Source organism: Amyelois transitella, chromosome 7 (genome assembly GCF_032362555.1).
Source record: "Amyelois transitella isolate CPQ chromosome 7, ilAmyTran1.1, whole genome shotgun sequence".
Classification (NCBI taxonomy): Eukaryota; Metazoa; Arthropoda; class Insecta; order Lepidoptera; family Pyralidae; genus Amyelois; species Amyelois transitella.
The window spans coordinates 7,947,827-7,967,737 of NC_083510.1; the positions used below are offsets into that span (position 1 = coordinate 7,947,827).

Consider the following 19,911-nt stretch of genomic DNA (forward strand, 5'->3'; position numbering starts at 1 on the left):
CAAAAACACTCTTGCCTCGGCCAAAAGTTATTTAGTCATTTTGAGTTTCAGACTGCAACATAATATGTATTGATTAACAATACTTTATTGCAACCTATTTGGAACCAATATAAGTCAAACAAACACAGTCTTAGAACATCGATCGATAGGTATTTGAAATTCAAAAATTCAAAAAAATTCAAAATTCAAAATTTTTATTCATTATTATAGGATACCTCCATATCGCTTAATAATTGTCGTATGGTTTAACAACTTGGTTGAAAAAATACAAAATACCAAATCTAGCAAAACGGGATTACAACCGATCGATAAGTCATTCCTCACTCATGTATAATGCGATAAGTGGAGTCTAGACCTAACGTTAACAAAAGTAGGCATAGTTGAAAAATCAATACAAACCTGCAGAAATCGAGGGCATACCGGCCGACGCTGGAACAAGAGCTGTGAGTGGCACCTCATTTTTGTTGTAGGGTGCGAGGTTTGGGGGAGACGTGTAAGCAGCTCCAGGCTGCGCCCCAGCTGTGGCGTTTCGGAAAAACGCATCCCAAGACTGTAACACGTAATGAATTTAAGGCAACGTCATGGCAACGTAATGGCCTTAAACTAAAAATATATCTGTAAAACGTTCAGTATCAAAGAATATGTCTTTGTTTATAGTATAACATAATGTATAAAAACAATCGTATATTATTTCATAATGTTGTATCAATAGCGATATATTTCAAGTACGTTGTAATACAGACATACATATTTAAATTCACTATGAAAAAAAAAATTGTGCTAAAAACAATTTTATTAAAGTAATTTCAAAATCAGTACATGATCATACAGTAGCGCTCAAAAGTATTTTGACAAGGCTACTTTTGTTATTATTTTTTTTCTGTGTTGTTCTAAACAAAAGCGGTTATTACTTTGATAAAATTTCCGATGTACCGCAACTACAGTGACAAACAAGTTTGAACTTGTTTGTTTACTTCATGTGCCTAGATGAAAACACGTTCATACTTGCGCTCATAAGTATTTTGACAGCAAGTCATTTCCCAATTGCCAGTGATACCGTTCGCACTGCAGTTCTGATTTTTTAATAAGCAATAAGTTATCATCTATTAATTATGCCTAAAACTAAAGAGTACTCAAATGACATCAAAAATGCTGTAATAGCCGCCCTACAATGTGGAACGTCGCAAGCAGAAGTTGCTCGGAGTTTTAAATTGTCACGACAACTTGTAAGTGCGTGGAATAAAGCTTATAATAAACGTAAATCTGTAGAAAATAAGCCTCGAAGTGGCCGTCCGAGAAAAACCACTTCCAAGGAAGACCGCTTGATAAAGAAGTTATCGACGAGTGATGTCCGAAAATCGGCTGTACAAATAAAAAACGAGTTACAAGAAAACTATGACCTGGCTATTCATGTTTCAACTGTCAAACGTCGGTTAAAGGAGTTTGGATTACATGGACGACGCCCAACAAAGAAACCATTGATTTCTGCTAAGAATAGGAAGCTGCGCCTTGCGTTCGCGAAAAAGTACAGATCCTGGACGAGTTCAGAATGGTCCAAGGTGCTGTGGAGTGATGAAAGCAAATTTAATTTAGTGTCATCTGATGGTATACGGTATGTGCGACGCCCTGTAAATAAAAGATTTGATGTCCGTTACCAAATACCCACAGTAAAACATGGCGGTGGCAATGTTATGGTTTGGGGATGCTTTTCTAGTCACGGTGTTGGGCCATTAGTTAAAATAGATGGTATTATGGATCGTTTTGTTTACGCCGAGATATTGAAGAAACAAATGCTGCCGTATGCTCAAATAAATATGCCACCTGGCTGGTTATTTCAACAAGATAACGATCCCAAGCACAAATCGAAGCATGTGAGTGACTTCATGAAACTCGCGAAAATCAAATTCCTGGAGTGGCCCAGCCAAAGTGCCGATCTAAACCCGATAGAGCATCTTTGGGAAGAACTGGATCGCCGTGTAAGATGTCGAAACTATTCAAACAAGGATGCTCTATACACAGCACTGAGTAACGAATGGAGCAAAATTCCTATTGATCGTTTGCAAAAATTAGTTGACTCAATGCCGGCGCGTTGTGAAGCTGTCCTGAAGGCAAAAGGCTATGCAACAAAATACTAATAAAAAGTTTCGAAAATAATGAACACAAATTTAATAAAAAATAAAACTTTAATTGTCTCAATACTTTTGAGCAGTCACACTGTGGATAATGTTTTGTTTTTTTAAGTTTATCTTCACATTCTAATACATGAGTAAGCTCAATATGCAAAAAAAATGCTTTACTTGAAATATAGTATTTGATTTAAAACAATTTCGTTTTTATTTTTTGTAATATCCAATAAATTCAGCTTGTCAAAATACTTTTGAGCGCTACTGTACTTAGTTATTAAAAACAAAACAATACCTACATGCTGATATGACGTTCATGTGAAAAATTATCAACGGTTGTCGAATAGAAAAGTTGTAATCAGTGATATTTTTATCACATGTCATGTAGGTTGTAATGGCGAGCCTTCTATGACGTCAATGGCGCATATGTTCGTCTGTTAACTTAAGGCGCTTACACACTTTTTCTTAAGAAGTTTGCCAAAAAAAAGCGGTAGCACCAGACAGACACACCCTAGTATACTTAGAAATCAATTTCATTTTAATAAAATAAGAATACAGATTTAAATTCTTAATAAAATTAAAAAACATATGCAAGTATGTATAATAAAAAATACATAGAGAAAACTTATAACTTGAGTACAAAATTAAGTCATAGCTTAATTTTCCAAGAAATTAGGGTACAATAAAAAAATTATCAATCGATATTGTGTTTTAAGAAGATTGGTCCAAGTTCGTGAGAAGTTAAACATGACAGACACATTACCGGCTAAAAGGATATGCAAATATAATCTGCGTCGGAGTGGAGAATAAGGCGGTGGACACAAGTGATAACTGGATAGAGTAAGTAGTCGCCCGCGAATCGACCTTGCACACAATGACAAATTTGTTTCACAATCTTTTCTGATTACGTGATTGTAAATGTCACTAGCTTAACGGTTAGATAATGCTGAAATCGGCTTTTTTCTAGAAAGCACAAAGTATCATGTGCATAAGATAGCGTTGACTGTTATTGAATTCTTACCATTGTAGGTATGTTTAACAAAATGGAATGAAGATTTTCATTCTGTTGTGTAAAAATAGATTAGAAATAATCAAATATATAAAATCTCCACCGTCAAACCGCAGAAATAATTATAGCTGTTCCGAGCGAACAAATGCAGGTTCATGACGTCATGACCTTGGTATCACTCACTATGAAGCGTATGGGAATGCCCGAAATATGTGACGCAACAGGCCGAAAACCAAGAGAATAGAGCTGATTTTGAACGGCCACTTCACTTTACTACAACAAAACTTCATTTACACATCACTTTTACTGATTTGGCTAGTAATGATATCACAGGATTCACAGAATATCTCATTTCGGTTGGTAAAATCGGTCGGTAAAATGTTAAATATTCGATGCTAAATATTTACCCTACGTCAAGATATGACGCCAGAAACATAACTACTGCAAAAAAAAGGTGACCACAGCAGAGATAAAAGACCCTTTGCGTATTTTAGAGTCCATATCTCAGATGGTATATTTTTCTATGCCGCATATGCATATATGACTGAAAATTGTCCATATGAGTGACATGACGTCTAAGTAGACGAACCATTCGAGAAATTAGAGCCTTCTTTCTTGAAAATATTTTCACGACGTAAACGTAACGACGATATGGACGACCGTGGCTTTTCTTGCTTAAGTCCATATACGTAGTACATATTTGACAGAAACTTTGTACGCTAGTAGACTTGTATGAAATTTTACAAAGCTCCAATTGAATACATTCAGCTCATTTACAAGCAAATTTGCTTATGGTAACTTCACAAAACATTCATTATGGACATTTTAATGAATGGGCGTGCGTCTTTTATGATTTGAAAATCGTGCCTATGCCTACTACTGCGCAATACGTACAGAAATTGCCTCTGCGTCATAGAAAATATGAAAAAAGATAATGAACCAATAGCTGGCCTTATCTGTTGATATTTTCAAAGTTTTCATGCAAAATGGCCAGTTAATATGATCGAATAGGGAGAAACGTGTATTTTTATATAAGCATTGCCCCGAGGCTTCGCATCTTTTGGAATTTCGGGATACAAAGTACACTTTGTGTTATTCCATAGGCTTTATTCTACCCATGTACTAAACTTCATCAAATCCGTCCAGTAGATACAATAAAACATGGTTTTACCTAACTAAAATTTGTTCTTATGTTAAATGTAAACCAATTTATTTGTAAGTAAGAAAAAGTGGTTATATTATAACTCTTACATAACCACCAATTAATTCTATAACGGAATGGATCCAATGACTATTTTACTGATGTTCGGAAAAACATAAAAAACGTCAAGGTTTCATTAAGAGAGTCGAGACTCGAGATAATTATACAGAATAAGTGTCTCTCGTGACATTACAATATTTTAGGTATGAAGGATTTACTAAGAATGAGACTTCTCAAACATTCGATGAAACAAATATTCGAGCAGTCCGTCGTGAAAAATAAAATGGAACCAATGTGGGTTTGTAAGAAACCCACATTGGTTCCATTTTATTACACCGTTATACAGTGGCTTGTGCATGTCGCTTTATTTCGCGATTATCCAAAGATACTAAATATCATAAATAAACCATCTTCTAATTTACACCGTAACTTAACAAAACACGGCAGAAAATTCTAGTTAAAGGGACTAAAACTCCTCATTCTTTTCATCTAAAGCATATTAAGCTAGCAGGATGATCTTCGGTCATGTTTGAAAATTTCCAACATTGTTACTATAACTGTAGAGACATGGATGTGGACATCGCACTTACCGCATGCACGGAGTTAGGGTCCGAGAGCCATGAGTTGTACATGGTCTCGACATACGCCGAGCTGGAGCCATTGAGGAAAGGCTCTGCCGCCGTAGAACTCTTCCACCTACTGGCGTTTACTGCCACGACGGCTTTCTGTTAGACAAACGAAAGTAAGTTTTTTTAAACAAAAATTACTGTTAAACAGTAACAGTTCCTACTCATTTTAAGGAAACATTCGTCACACCCTTTTTAAGGAAACCTGGAAACAGGAATTTATATCACTAACTGACTACCAACTATTTTGTTCTTTAGAAATTTATATAATACTGGATACCTACTGCGCGGGGTTTGCTCCAGTGCTAATTTCCAGAAAAAAGTATCTTAAGTTACTCCTGAAAATCCATGTTCTACCTCTTTCTGTGCCAAATTTCGTCAAAATCAGTCCAATCGTTTTGGAGTTAATTTATTCCAAACAAAATTGAAATAAAAAATTGTGCATCTGTTTCATTATTATAAAATTATTTAGCAAGTATTTCATGTGATTTTTAATACAGAAAGTTATATTTATTTATGCATTGATAACAATGACTTCGAATGGCCGAACACAGTGAGCTGTTATGATAAGCAATCAGATGGGCTAAAGTCGAGATAAAACAATGTCGGTCAATATTATCTCGTCTGAATTTTGTTCATGATAGGTAAACTCCCTAATTTTTTCATAACAAATTTACAATGTCATAATGACAAACTGTGAAAAACATACCTACCTTGATCTTATCTTTGTCTAGCTTTGCTGACGCCGGTAACATTTGGGCGTGATTCAAAATAAACAAGGATGGAAGAAACCAATAGTTATAGATAAGTATAGTGATAATCTCATCAATCAATTATTGTATTTTTAGAAGGTTACCTATTATTTTTATAAATAGACCAGCTATTGCATAGGGCTTTGCTCCTGTGGGAGCCTGACAAAAGTACCCATTCCATTTCCAAAAGTAGATCTATCTCCCAAAGGTAGAAGCTTCTTTACAAACATACAAATCTTTTGTCTTTATAACAATTGATTGAAGATGTGGAATAGGCACAAATTATTATGCTGTCTCCACCAATTTTACAATATTGGGTACTGATTCAAGGGTAAACAAATAATACGATGGGATGTTTCTATTCACTCATTATAATTTATACGTCTACATACCTGTGGTTGGTTGAGCAGCCATGATGCAAACCTTTCAGTGTTGCCAACTTTGTTTGATACTTGAAATACTGCCCGTGCGCGATGCATTATTGTTGGATATGTAAGCCACAAGTATTAGTGTTTCTGATCTGTTGGCAAAATATTTATTTTCAACAAAAGTCAATGGCCCCCTTAAACCATATATATTTTATTTGTCCAAATTGCACAATAATATTGACAGCAACTACAGTACTATTGGACTTCAAAAAGCCAATTTAAAATTAAGATCCTACTGCTAACTAAATGATAAAGACAGTGTCTGTTCATAAACTACTTGTTCTTATTTATTGCTTTTGTATGAAGGGTTAGTACAAAAACTTTGGTCTAAGTTGCCCTATATGTAGTGCAAGATATTCAAGAGAGATGGGGGTCTACAACCTATGACTTTGGCAACTGGCAGACAGTAGTAAAATGGGTAAAATCTCATGAAAAGTATTATTTGTACATTTTTTTAATATACTGTTACACATTTAAACAAGTTACTAATCATAAAAAAATAACATGCAATTATAGATTGTTAACAGGCATTATAGGATTGGTTGCAGTTTGACAAATAGAAGTCTGGCGGCAGATGCTCAAATTAAAACTAAAAAATTTCTTAAATTTACTTGCATAATAATGGGAATCTACTTGGATTATGATGACCCTAAACTTTTAAAACATTTCTATCAGTTTTTTTTTTTTTTATACTGGCACTCATTCAAATAAGAGAGAATCTATTTAAAGATAGATATTACAATGTAGTTCAAGGCAATCAAGTGTTTAAAACAATAAGTAAAAGTATTTGGTTGAATTTCAATTTAATATTTGTTAAATAAATTAAAGGTTTTGATAGATAAATAGGTAAAATATATTATCAGGTCTGAAATATCTAAATACATTAAAAAAATATTTTTATATTAAAGTATTAAAAAAAAAACAAGTTTGAGGTACCTATTTTATACATAATGTATATACAAAATCGAATGCTTTCAAAACAGTTTACTGGTAATAGATCTTACTTGATTACAAATAATTGGAAAGTTGGTAGGTAGTTATTTATCAAATGTTCAAATTAGAAAGGGGCAACTCCCCAAAACCTAATTTTCCACTTATTTAGAGGTTACTTTCTAAATAGCGTTCCTCCTAGAAGAATATCCTGGTGCAAGGGTTGACCTTTAACCATAAATTTGATTCAATATGTTTTGCATAAACATATTTTTTAAATCTTACTCCCAGAACTTCCTTAAATGCTTACGAAATATCTAGAATCATTGTAATGTATTGGACAATTATTTTATTTCCCTTTTTTACTTCACAAGCTGGTATACGTTAAACTCACCTGATTGTAAATAATCCAAGTAAATTTTAAACAATTTATATGATCAATACTGGAGTCCCGTGATTCAAGGTTATGTAACTCGCTCTTCTCAATACGAAACAAATGCCAGCACTTGCAAACACTAAACTACTTTATTTTATCACTTCAGCTATAATTCTTTTCTACGTAATTCTATCTTCTGCGATAATTACCTTTGACACTATTCGAATGTAATCTCTCACGGCCGCCGTCAATTTTGATAGGTTTGAGGAAAATTTTATAGAAAACGCATCGTGCGTGCAACACTTCGGCGCTCAATTTTTATTTTGCCTGCCTTGTGTTGTATTGTCTATGGTAGGATTTTTTAGTATGTCAAAATTTATGTGGCATGTATATCATATCACATAATGCCAGCCACATTATTAGTTGGCCATACACGCACGCGTATTCCCGCCAGATCTGTAGTAACCTTAGAGTAAGAAGAACAGGAGCCGCCTTTGTATGTTTTGTCTTTACAAATTTACTGTATTTTTGTGTTCAATATTTGCCTACCAATCGACTATGTGTGTTCGTGACGCGATAACTTTCGAATTGATATTCTAATTTTGATATAATTATTCCATCACGAACTCAGACCTCGCGGGCCCTTTCAATTTGTGAAAAAACACTGAAACACAACAAACAACAACAAACACAAATGTCTCAAAACACTTTAATTTTGATGTCCCCCAAATCAATTAACAGAACCTGTATTTGTTTTAAATTTTCCAAATAAAAATGTTTTTAACATAGATATAGATACAAACAAAAAATGCATTTTACCCCAAGTTGATTGATAGCACGACTAATAAACTCAAACTACTGAACAAAGGCTTTAAAACAGAGATTTTTTTTCTGAAAATTTCTACTAGAGTGAAGGCCCGCGCGATAACTTACTGCGTCTTTAGAAAATTTAAAAGAGAACGTCGTGTGTGGCGTCCCAGACCAGCGCCATTGTCGATCTGGGACTCAAGGGCCACGGGACGTTGGCGCTGACGAGCGCCCTTCTCAGGATGTCATTGAGAGCAGCATAGCGGGATGTCTGCCGGCGCCCGAGCAGGTAAGACCACAAGAGGCATAGCTTCGGTCTACATAGACTTCAGCCCCGATTCCGTAACTAACTACCGTTTAATATATTATTATATATGGGTGAGTAGTCGAATGGCGCGGAACACGTCGAAATAAGAAATTGACGAGTATGACCAGTGCTCTCGTATCTTTGGCAGAGAGGAACATTTAGAAGTGCCATCTCCAGTCTGGATTAATACTCAAAGCCTTCATACGTGTTTAAAGTTATTTTCTCGTAGGTAGTAGATTCTTTTTATTTCCCATTCTACATCGCAGTTTCTTTGGATGTTTTGTTTTTAATTTGACATTGACAAATATCAAATTTGACAGTAATGACAGTAGTTTTAAATGAAATCAATTCTTCGTGAATGATGAATGTTGTGAGATCCTGTTGTTGTGGGGAAATATATTTTCAATGTTGTTCAATTATTAGAAAATTGTGAACTTATTAACCATTTCTTCAATCAATATGTACAGCATAAGTCCGCGTCTACTAAAAGTTCCTCTTAAGTCATGTACGCTGCGAAAATTAACATCATATTCAGCACCATTAAAGTTATTACCAGGATCTTCGGTTTCGCTTATGAGTTCTAGAAATAACGGCAGTGCTAACACAATTCATGATAGTGTTCAAATTCTGCAAAGCAATTCCTATAAATATCTGTGGTATGCTCTGGTATTTGGTGCTGCATCTTTGGCCTCATATGAAATCTGGTTAGTCAATAATATTTTTTGTTCCTTCATTTATTTTATAACAAAGCATCAATAAAAAATAAAAAAGGATACTTCGCTCTTCAATTATCTGCACTAATAATGAATTACTTGAAATAAGTAAATAAGTCTAAAATTAAGAAACTATGAATCAGTAAATAAAATTATTTCCAGGCTGAAGAAAGAAGTATTTCCATCCATTACTGCTGCAGAAGAGATTGCAGACTCTGATTCTGAAAGTGAAGCTGACACAAAAAAGAAACGTTACCGAAAAGAAAAGATAGGATTTAGAGACAGGAAGGTAAGAAAGTTGATTTTTAGACTGTGACATAGAATTCTGCCACATTTCCCTGGCAGGGCAAATAGTTCTTCAAATCATTAAACAACAAAGAATCAATTTAGAATTAAGTAGTACAGAAAATTATGATCATTAATTAATTTTGAAAACCTATGTTTTATTTTGGACTTACATATTGTTTTGTTAATTATTATTTTTTTATATTTTTTGGCAGATTATTGAATATGAAAATCGTATGCGATCTTATTCAACACCTGACAAAATATTCAGGTATTTTGCTACAGTCAAGCTAACTTATGGGGACAATACAGAGATATATATGACACCTGATGATTTTTTACGGGCAATCACACCAGGCATGAAGCAGCCTGATGGTATTCTTATTTTTTTTTTGTTATTTATTTTTTAATCTACCTTACTTTATTTTCTTATCCTATTCCTATGTTTTCTTAATCATACTATGAACTTATAGTTGGTTGGTCATGAAATTTCCCTAGGTATAAGGTGATTCAAGATTGGCAATGCCATTTGTTTATTTAACTACCCATACTGCCTATTACTAAATTTTTTACTAACAAAAATCTCCTATCCTGGACGCTGCTGAGCAGATCATTGAGTATGAGAACAGAATGCGGCAGTATTCCACACCTGACAAGGTATTTCGTTACTTTGCTACCCTGCAGGCCCAACACCATGATCAACATGAAGTTTTTATGACCCCTGATGACTTTTTGCGGTCTATGACACCTGGGGTCAAACAACCAGATGGTAATTTTAGGAGCTTGCTTTTTTTCAATTAAACATTACATATCAAACTGTATATTTGATATGTTTTATTATTTCTAGCCTCTAAAGTTTACATGTTCAATGTTTAAGATATATTTATTAAGCAACATAATTTAGCTTTTGCAACTCTGCCATTCTAAAATTGTGCTACTAAGACGAAATATGATAATCAAATTGCCATAAGCTTAGCTGTTTTAATCTTTTGACCATGCAAAGTGATTTCATGCAAAATTTTCCCTTATTTTTATCACACTAAATGATTATGTTTTACAGGTTTGGGTCTTGACCAATATAGAAGATATGATCCAAAGGTAAACCTTTTTATTTTGTCATATAATATTTTTACTCAAATCTTTTAAAGAAAAACAATGATTACATTTTTACAATCTAAAGTGCCTTAAGCCCAATAAGAAAATTTGCCCATACAAGTTCTATGTTAACAGTTTCCATTTTCGCTTATTAATGTGAAACTTAATGTTAATATTTTATACAACATTTGCTTGTAATTATGAACTTTACCTCGTGTTTATTTCTTCTTTTATCCTCTATTATGTTGAAACTCCAAACTGAGCAACTAGCTTTTCAAGTATATAATTATTTTTTTAATTGTCACTAAACTTTTATATTACTTTCCCGGTTTTTGCTGTTTCTACCTAACAAATGTGTATACCAGCTATTTTAAACCAAAATTTAATATTTTTGCATAATTAGTTCTCTTATATCTGTAATCCAATTAAGTGATATGCCTCACACTTACTTATTGTCTTAATGCTTTGAAAAATATGTGAAAAAATATTTTCGTGGATATTCAGTATTGAGCATTGGTTTAACGTCACATTTGCACTGGCACTCTCTTCCCAGCCACTCACATCACTTTCTTGTCTTTTCAGAACATCGATGAGGTACTGTCTATCTCCTCTTTTCATTTATCTACTTTCTCAATTTGTAATTATTTTTTTACTTATTCTGCACAGGTTTTGAATTGGTTAATTTTTCTCTCGTGCCAGTTGCTCTACCATTTGGCCACTGAAACTCCTAGTTTAGATACCACAAACACATTAGCATTAGGATAGCTCATTATTCACCGATTTTTAGTCCCTTTCCCGTACGTGGATTTAGCTTGTTATTTTGTTGATCATGATCCGAATTCCCGTCTTTCTGTAATATTTCATTTCCTACACGCACACTATTCTGCATGGCAATTTTCATTTATTTTGTCACTATAGCACGGATCTTTACAGCCCCAAGTACAATATAGACTTTTTGTTAGTTACATGTTTGAAGGCTTGTATTATATAAATATACCAAATACATGCCTAGTGTTTATTATTATTTAGGTAATTTTCATTAATAACCTAATATACAGCGACCGATTAATCACTTTATAGATTTACGATTAGAGTTTCGTGCCTAGTTTTTTTGCTTTTCAAACATCACTTTGCGAAAGGAGGAGTGATTTTAAAACTAAAATTTTTCTCCCAGAGCATCAGCCAACGACTAAATTTGGACCTAGATGAGGACTCTATTTTCTACAAACTCGGCTCGTCTGGACTCATCACTTTCAGCGATTACATCTTCCTTCTGACTGTGCTTTCGAGTAAGTAAATTTGTTACTTATTGGTTGTTTACTTCCGAAGTTTTATTTTGTTTTAGGTGTTTGTGTAGCCACTTTATATCTCGCCTTACTACTACATGACAATATTTAATAGCTGCGTAATAAGGTACTAAGTATAAAAACCATTGCACTATGGTAATTACATTTCAGCAGAAAAATATATATATATGTCTAAGTCCGTGTTATTTCCAGCACCAATAAAAAAAGAATAGTATCACACCTGTTTTCCATGGATGTCGTAAAAAGCGACTAGATAGACGTATAAATGTAGGATTCATTTAGGCTATATGCTAGCTGTCACTATTCGAATCTCAAGCCAAAAAGCTGAACGTGGCCTTTCAGTCTTTTCAAGACTATTGGCTCTGTCTACCCCACAAGGGATATAGACGTGACTATGACTAAGTCCCATCCAAATGCTTTCAACAGCATAAGGAATGTTTTGGTTGTAGCAACGTAAAATACAATAATAAGATGACGATAAACTCTTTAATTTCTTAAATAACGACTATAAACTGTATAATCATATCCAAACATTTCAAAATCTATACCATATATCTGTAACAAGTCACTCAACATTTGTTCATTAAGCTGGCTAAAGTAATGTTTTAATAAGGAGGTCGTGTTCTTGCCGTCCCTGGATTTGTTCATTACCGTTCGTATTCGCATTCGCCGGTTACTGATTTTGCCGTCTAACATGTGGTCAAGTTCCAATTGTTTAATCACGTAAGTCGAATCTCTTGGCAGCGTTTCCACCTTGGCTATCAAACTGAAATTCACTGCACACGGTGAACAAAATTGATAATACGGTGCCCAATGTTCGTCATAATTTAACTTTTCGTTACGCTTGTATTTCTTGGTCAAATAGGCGACAAACTCGTAGAATGTTGGACCAAAGCTTTTGATCGGACCAAATATTTTTGTGGCCTCTTCTCTGTTTTCTGCTACTATGGCTTTTGCCATTTTTCTGTAATAAGGTGTGACGCTTTCCAACTTGTCGCGGTAAGCGGACAGAAGCCGTACGAAAGGTTCCCGTACAACTAGTAAGGAAGTCACACCGGGCGTGTTGACAGCAGCCCTAAGTTCTACCTCGTCCGGCCGAGGAAACTTTTTGCGTGCCAGCATCAATGGCGCTTGTCTTGTTCGCGACAAAAACTTTTTATCGTAACCACCTGAAAATATTAATAAGTATGTAGCGTTAAGTTTATAATGCAGACATGCCTAATCAAAAGATCTTTTCATTCGAATACTTAAATTTTAACTTCTTAGGGCTTACCAGGTCAACAGTTTATCGTTACTAAGGTATACTTGTGTCTTTATTGACGGCCTCTGTGGCGCAGCGGTAGTGCGCTTGTCTGTGACATCGGGGGTCCCGGGTTCAAATCCCGGCCAGGGCATGATGAGAAACGAACTTTCTCCGATTGGCCTGGGTCTTGGATGTTTATCTATATAAGTATTTATAATTATAATAAAATATAGTATCGTTGAGTTAGTATCTCGTAACACAAGTCTCGAACTTACTTCGAGGCTAACTCAATCAGTGTAATTTGTCCCGTATATATTTATATTTATCTGCTTTGAAATTTAACTTACCTAACACATTAAAATTATATAGCCAAGAGGAGCTGGCGGCTTTGAAAATGTTGCACCACACAAGTTTGTGAGCGTGGTCCACAAAGAACTCCTTGCTATTAATTGACTGTGTCGGTATATTCCATTTCCGACAGGTTGCTTGTACCTTTGCTGCTCTCTCACGGAGCTCCAACGTAGTCTCATTATCTGGTTCGTAATCATTCACAAAGTTTATTGGCACATCAGGCGTGTCGTCACCTAAGACTGGACCCTGCAACTGAATAATCACGTTTCATTTACATTTATTAATAAAAGTATAAAAAGAACTATAATTATATACTTATAACTTTAAATATCTTTGGACACGTTCGAAGTTTTTTTAATTGTGCAGATTCATCATCATGTTAAAAGCTTTAATATCATGGATCACATTGTGACTTAGGCCTGTAAAATAAACATCGTCACAATGTGAACAACATTTTAAAGTTACTTTGCTGGCATCTGTTATTTATCTAGATGTAAACAATTCTTAATTAGTCAAATAATAATATCGATCAAAGTGCACGAATATACTAATTGCACATAAATTAAAACATTCTCTTTTGTATTGTACACTTTTATCAGAAATTTTAGGTGAAATTTAAACTTTTTTAGCACAAAAAGGTCACTCGATTCTGATAAGTGGTATTGGAATCTCATAAGCTGCTTGATCTGTCATAAAATTTTGTATAAGTAGGTATTCAAAAGTCACAAAAACACGAGTATTCCAAAATGGGTGGATATAAAAGCTAGATAATTAAATAAAAAATATATTGGTCAGATAAACATTTAATGATATTGAACTGGTCTTAAATATGAAATTGTTTTGTTACCAGCCACTTAGTGTAGTTGTCAGGTACCATCGCCCAGTCCCTCACGACCGGTGTGCTGGAGTCGCTCTTGAACAGCGTTATTTTCACAACAACCATATAGAGAGCAGCCCAAAACAAAAAAGTTATTGTTTTCGCTCCACATCGCAAATATTGAAACACTTTCGTCTTTAGTCTCCATCGGAATCTTTTCACTGAGAACATTTTTTAGCGTCATGTGGTAGTGGATTTCTACTTTGCAAATTAAGTGTAAAATAAGGATTAGCTTCGATTAAAAATAGTGGAATGATAAACAAGATGTGAATATAAGGGATTGTTTCTCCGCGCACAGCATCCAGGGTGCGGGGAGGGGCGGCCGGTACGGGGCATGAGCGAATCTAATGATTTTCTCATCCACGCCAAAGCGGAGATAAAGATGCTTTTTGCGAAGATTGAGATGGTTAGACATATTACAAAACAAATTTAATGTATGATTATTACTAAACGAAGGTAATGCTATCGTTATTGTATTTTCTTTGAATTCGCAATCATTAAAAGAGCTGCAAAATACAATGGGCACTTATGCCTACTCTACCTTTATGATCTCTACCTTTATGATCTCATCGTTAGGTAAAAGTTCAACGTGCAGAAATATATAAATTTTCTCCTTTCCTGTTTTTTGGGTGACCGAACCTAAATGAAATAGCATCTGAATTATTAATTGACGGTGATAAAAAAAAACACATGACCTGCTAGGAATACACGCAGAAGAATATGTTTTGTTCTCATGAGCAGGTCCCTCGGGAAATGTATTTTACATTTCAAATTAGCCATCTTCTACTTGTCCTATAAAGAACCCCTCTTCTTTCTGAAACAAGTTAAAAAACATTGTTTAATTCTTTACGGTTTAGATAAAAACAAAGATAGCAGAGGGAAAATATAATTGATCTAGCACCTACACAATTTAAATCACAACTCTTTAAAATTTAATCGAAGATTTATTAATTGTTAAACATTCGACAACGACTTTAGATGCATGCTTCGGTTTCAAAGTGATCAATCCTCCTGGTATCAGTCTCAGCTCTCTGGAGAGAAGCCCGAGGTACGCCAATGACCATGATCCTCGATTGGATACCTAAGTCAAGTTCTTACATGAAGCGATTCCTTTTTCGTTTCCTCAAGTTTTTTTCCTTCACCGCACAAGTTTGATTTCTTACTGATACAACCAAATTTAGGTACATTATTGAAAAAAATGTGATTGTTACATGGCCACGTTAGGATAACAACCTACATATGCCACTTTGTCCATCACGCTTTTTTATTCGGGCAACTTAAGTGTGCGACCACCGACGCTCCGGTTTAATAAGTCTAACATTGGACTTCGAGTACCTACCCAAGTTGGTTCCGCACCCTTTGAATGAATTAAATTAATTTCAGCTTCTCGGCGCCATTTCGAGATAGCTTTCCGGATGTTTGACTTAAACGGAGATGGCGACGTAGATTGCGAAGAGTTTGAGAAGGTGGCCGCGCTGATCCGGCAGCAGAGCAGCATCGGCTCGCGACACAGGGACCATGCTAACACTGGCAACACTTTCAAGGTGAATATTGAAATGATGGATTACAACGATGAATGCAGGTCGCCTCATATAGAGCAAGGAGAAAATCATTGGGGAAGACCTATGTTCAGCAGTGGACGTCCTACGACTGAAATTATGATGATGATGATTATAATGAGTTTGAGACTACTACCCCACGTGATTTGGCAGCGTAAAAGTGAATCTTATAATTAGGCAATTAAAGTCAAAAAGGGAAACGATACCCCTTCCTTATTCCGTTATTTGTACAGAACGAAACCATGGTACATGATCAGCGTATATTAATAGGTTTTAATAGTCGATTTATGAAGTAATCAAAGTCTTTTACTCAAAGAAGTTTCTTTTGTTTTCAGGGTATAAATTCAGCTTTAACTACGTATTTCTTCGGACCCAAGCTCAATCAGAAACTAACGATCGAAAAGTTTTTAGACTTTCAACAGCAACTGCAAAAGGAAATTTTATCCCTGGAGTTCCAAAGAAAGCAGCCAGGTATGTTAATATACTCGGTATTTTTTTGTACTAATAGTCGTACAGTTTGTAGTGGATACGGCAATAACATGTAGTGACTGTCGTCTGACCTTCAAACTTTATGCTGGACAAGTTTAGACATGGCTTTAATAATTTTTGTATAATTTCAGACGAGAACGGACGCATCACTGAAGCAGATTTTGCCGAGCTTTTACTGGCGTACGCTGGCTACCCGGCTAAGAAGAAGGCCAGAATGCTCAAGCGGGTTAAGAAAGCGTAAGCAATTACTTCATTGATATGATATCGTCAATGTCGTTGAGGTTCGTCTTTTCGGGGATCTTAAAAACTGAAGTGAAAGGACTTTTTTATATGCGAGCCAAATAGTCTATGAAGCCTCATTAACACGGACTTGGCAAATGTCTGACAGCGGAAACAGAGTCCTAAATCATAACAGCTGTTCTATTTCAGATTCCGCGACCACGGAGTTGGCATCACTAAAGACGATTACCTAAAGTTTTTCCACCTCCTCAACAATATCAATGACGTAGACACGGCCCTTACTTTCTACCACATCGCCGGAGCCTCCATCGACCAGCCCACGATGCGACATGTCGCGAGAACTGTGGCTCATGTGGACCTCAATCCACATTTGATCAACGTGGTCTTCACTATTTTCGATGAGAATAGTGAGTACACCTTTATTTATTTAATCTAGTCTTCATAAAGGAAAGGTCATCTTAAAAATATTTCCATAGACCAGCCCACCAATTTTTTTTATTTCTCTAAGAAAAGTATACAATGTGATTGGAATCTCCTGTTAAGCGTGCTAGTCTGTGCCAGGAGACCCCGCTTTTTCATAATAGCAAATAATTATTTTGATGAGAATAGTAAGTACCTACATCTACATTTGTTTTATGCATAAAGTAAAAAGCAGGGTATTTTTAAACTGCTTTCTGTAAAAAGTAAATAAAAAGTACCGGTATATAAAAAGTATAGTAAAAAGTATTAAAAGTGCAAAAAAAAATACTTTGCAACCAGGCAAATGACTTGGTGTTTACTTTTTAAGACTATTTAATTCGAAAGTAAAATATCGCGACTTAAGAGAATGTGTTTGAAGATAAATAAATATAATGAACCAATTCCAGTGGATGGACAACTAAGCAACCGAGAATTCGTGGCCGTGATGAAAAACCGCCTTCTGCGAGGGCTCGAGAAACCCAAAGACACTGGCTTCGTCAAATTAATGCATTCGCTCATCAAGTGCGCGAGGGACACCAAGCCGGCCATATTGGATTTCTAGATGTATTTTATCTGATTAGTAAAGTTTGGTGCATGTGTGATATCCGCTTTCAAGGTTGACGGCTTGTTAAAAAGTATAAATATGATTTTGAACCTTGTCATAGCAAATCACAGACAAAAGTTTTGTTGGCAACAAGATTTAAAGGATATTTTTTGTCTGTGATGTAAAGGGTTCTACCTGTTGCCTCTGTATCACTCTTGTTAAACCTAATTGTTGATATTGTTATCAAGATAGCTTTAGGAGTTATAGCCACCAATTAAGTCATGGCCGTTTGTAACTTCAAAGTGGGTTATCAAAACTTGCGAGTACATAATGAACCTGTTAAGGTCAGAGTCATGTTACATGAGTGTGAAAACGAACGACACGAACTCTAAAACGAATATTATCCCACTAAAACAAAAAGTTGTTTATTCCCAATAGAAAAGTGCAATATGAACATACTTTTTGAACTGTGTTACCAATCGACCTATGAGTAAAGTATTTTATCTCCACAGTAAAGAGCCAGAAAAATCTAGTCGGTATATATAAAAGAAAATAATTTGTTTGATCTTATCGGCCAAGGTATAGCCGAAATTAATGAACGGTTAAGTTCTGATGGCATACAAAACCACTCCCGAAATTCTCCACAATGTTTCAAATGTAGTAAAATGAGTTCTACATTTTACATTATTTCTATGATGCAAACAGAAATATGACAGAAAAAAAATATAGAAATTGAGTGGCGTTTCTAGACTTGGTACAATGCGAAACTTAAAACTGAACAAATCTTTGAGGCTGGCCTAAAATTAAATAAATAATAGATAGTAATTTAAATTAGACCTCTTAAGATTTTTTTAATTTATTATGACTAACATAATTAACAATCTTTGAATTTTGTGGTCAGATACTAATAAAAGTCATTAATAATTTTGACTCTCATTTGTTGATAGCTTTATGAAACATGTGTTATATTAATAGTATTAATCTCAATTACCTTTATCTCTCTTACGCAAAAGACTTTATAAAGTATTTAAGTGAAATCGTGATAAAAATATAATAAATATAGTTTTTAAATAATCATCATGCTACGAATTTGCCTAAATGAATCAATATACTGTATCTTAAATTTTTCTCTTTCAAAATATTCTTTGTTAGCAAGCCTATTTATAATTTTTGAACACCATAATTATAATAAGGTAGATGAAATGTTGATTTTCTCATTTTACATAATAATTTATAGTAGTTGTGTTCCAGTAAACTTTCTGATGAAGATTCTTCTGAGATGCATTTCATCACTTACGAGTTCTCTCAATTAATTTGTATGTAGAGCTTCGTTTATTTTTTTCTAAAATTGTATACTATATATTTGTTTTGTTTGAAATGTATGTAATGTAAGTCAAAAATATATTAAATGAAACTTTAATGTTACAATTTTTGTTTTATAAATGTTCTCAATAATTTTAAGCTTTGTTTTGTATAAGTTTTAAATCGAATTTAAAGAAAAAGATTTGTGAACTGAATTTATACTTGTATATTTGCCGTTTGTTTATATCTCATTAAATATTTAAATTTTAATATACTTTTTTTATTATTAAGATTTTGTTAGATAAAATGAAATTATGGGTGTGATATGGGTGGGCTAAGAGATATCCAGGAATCTTTAAGGGGGACTAATAATAATCATAAATGAATTGTCATTTGTGATTATTATTAGTCTTCTTTGTCAAGACAAACTGCTATAGGAACCTATAATATACTTAATTTTTCATTATCACTTGCATGTAAATCACTCATTTATTTGTCTTTTAAATGATCATATTAGTAATAATATTCATAGTACCAATAATAAATAACTGATAGTCTCTAGCTTGGTTAAAAAATTTTTGTATATAAGATGTAGACGATTAATATTTTCTTATCATGAAGTATTTCATGTATCGCCATCCAAGCCAAACCTATATTCAGTTTTTGTTACATACTGTGGAAAGATTAGGTAATCTGTCTTGACGGGTGGTTGTGTATGTAAATGCCTATAAAAATCATCATTTATTTCTTGTTATATAGGTATTAAAAGCAAAAAGGCCCACAACACGTATTTTTTTTGTTCTCACATAAAGCGTCATAGAATCCATATTTCGGGAGCAATGAACCTCGTCCGAATTGGATATCGCCGGGAGTTGAACGGACAAATTG

At 34.4% G+C, this 19,911-nt stretch overlaps 3 protein-coding genes across 8 annotated transcripts in view; 1 reads left to right on the forward strand and 2 right to left on the reverse strand.

Moving 5' to 3' along the window:
- LOC106133152 (2-oxoglutarate dehydrogenase complex component E1) overlaps nt 1-7,811 on the reverse strand; it is a 29,576-nt gene extending 21,765 nt beyond the window's left edge. For 3 of the 6 annotated variants that reach the window (XM_013332808.2, XM_013332785.2, XM_013332800.2), the window contains exons 1-4: nt 7,464-7,776; nt 6,104-6,231; nt 4,924-5,058; nt 400-550 (exon numbers count right to left, since the gene is read on the reverse strand). In XM_013332808.2, coding sequence (XP_013188262.1) covers nt 400-550; nt 4,924-5,058; nt 6,104-6,190 — 373 coding nt within the window. In that variant the 5' untranslated portion in view covers nt 6,191-6,231; nt 7,464-7,776. Of the gene's footprint in view, nt 1-399; nt 551-4,923; nt 5,059-6,103; nt 6,232-7,463 lie in introns of all 6 variants that reach the window. The other 3 variants (XM_013332823.2, XM_013332815.2, XM_013332792.2) reach the window with 2 other exon arrangements.
- A 1,085-nt stretch (nt 7,812-8,896) lies between these two features.
- LOC106133311 (calcium uptake protein 1 homolog, mitochondrial) lies at nt 8,897-19,293 on the forward strand. The gene is made up of 10 exons (XM_013333004.2): nt 8,897-9,263; nt 9,435-9,561; nt 9,773-9,932; nt 10,618-10,655; nt 11,827-11,941; nt 15,814-15,974; nt 16,325-16,460; nt 16,610-16,715; nt 16,908-17,125; nt 17,585-19,293. Exons 1-10 carry the CDS (start codon nt 9,019-9,021, stop codon nt 17,737-17,739), a joined length of 1,461 nt encoding a protein of 486 aa, XP_013188458.2. The 5' UTR covers nt 8,897-9,018; the 3' UTR covers nt 17,740-19,293.
- Nucleotides 12,439-15,225, reverse strand: LOC106133319 (carbohydrate sulfotransferase 11). Its single transcript, XM_013333015.2, has 3 exons — nt 14,401-15,225; nt 13,550-13,805; nt 12,439-13,128 (listed from the first exon to the last, which is right to left on the reverse strand). Exons 1-3 carry the CDS (start codon nt 14,599-14,601, stop codon nt 12,446-12,448), a joined length of 1,140 nt encoding a protein of 379 aa, XP_013188469.2. The 5' UTR covers nt 14,602-15,225; the 3' UTR covers nt 12,439-12,445.
- Nucleotides 19,294-19,911: the final 618 nt, after the last annotated feature.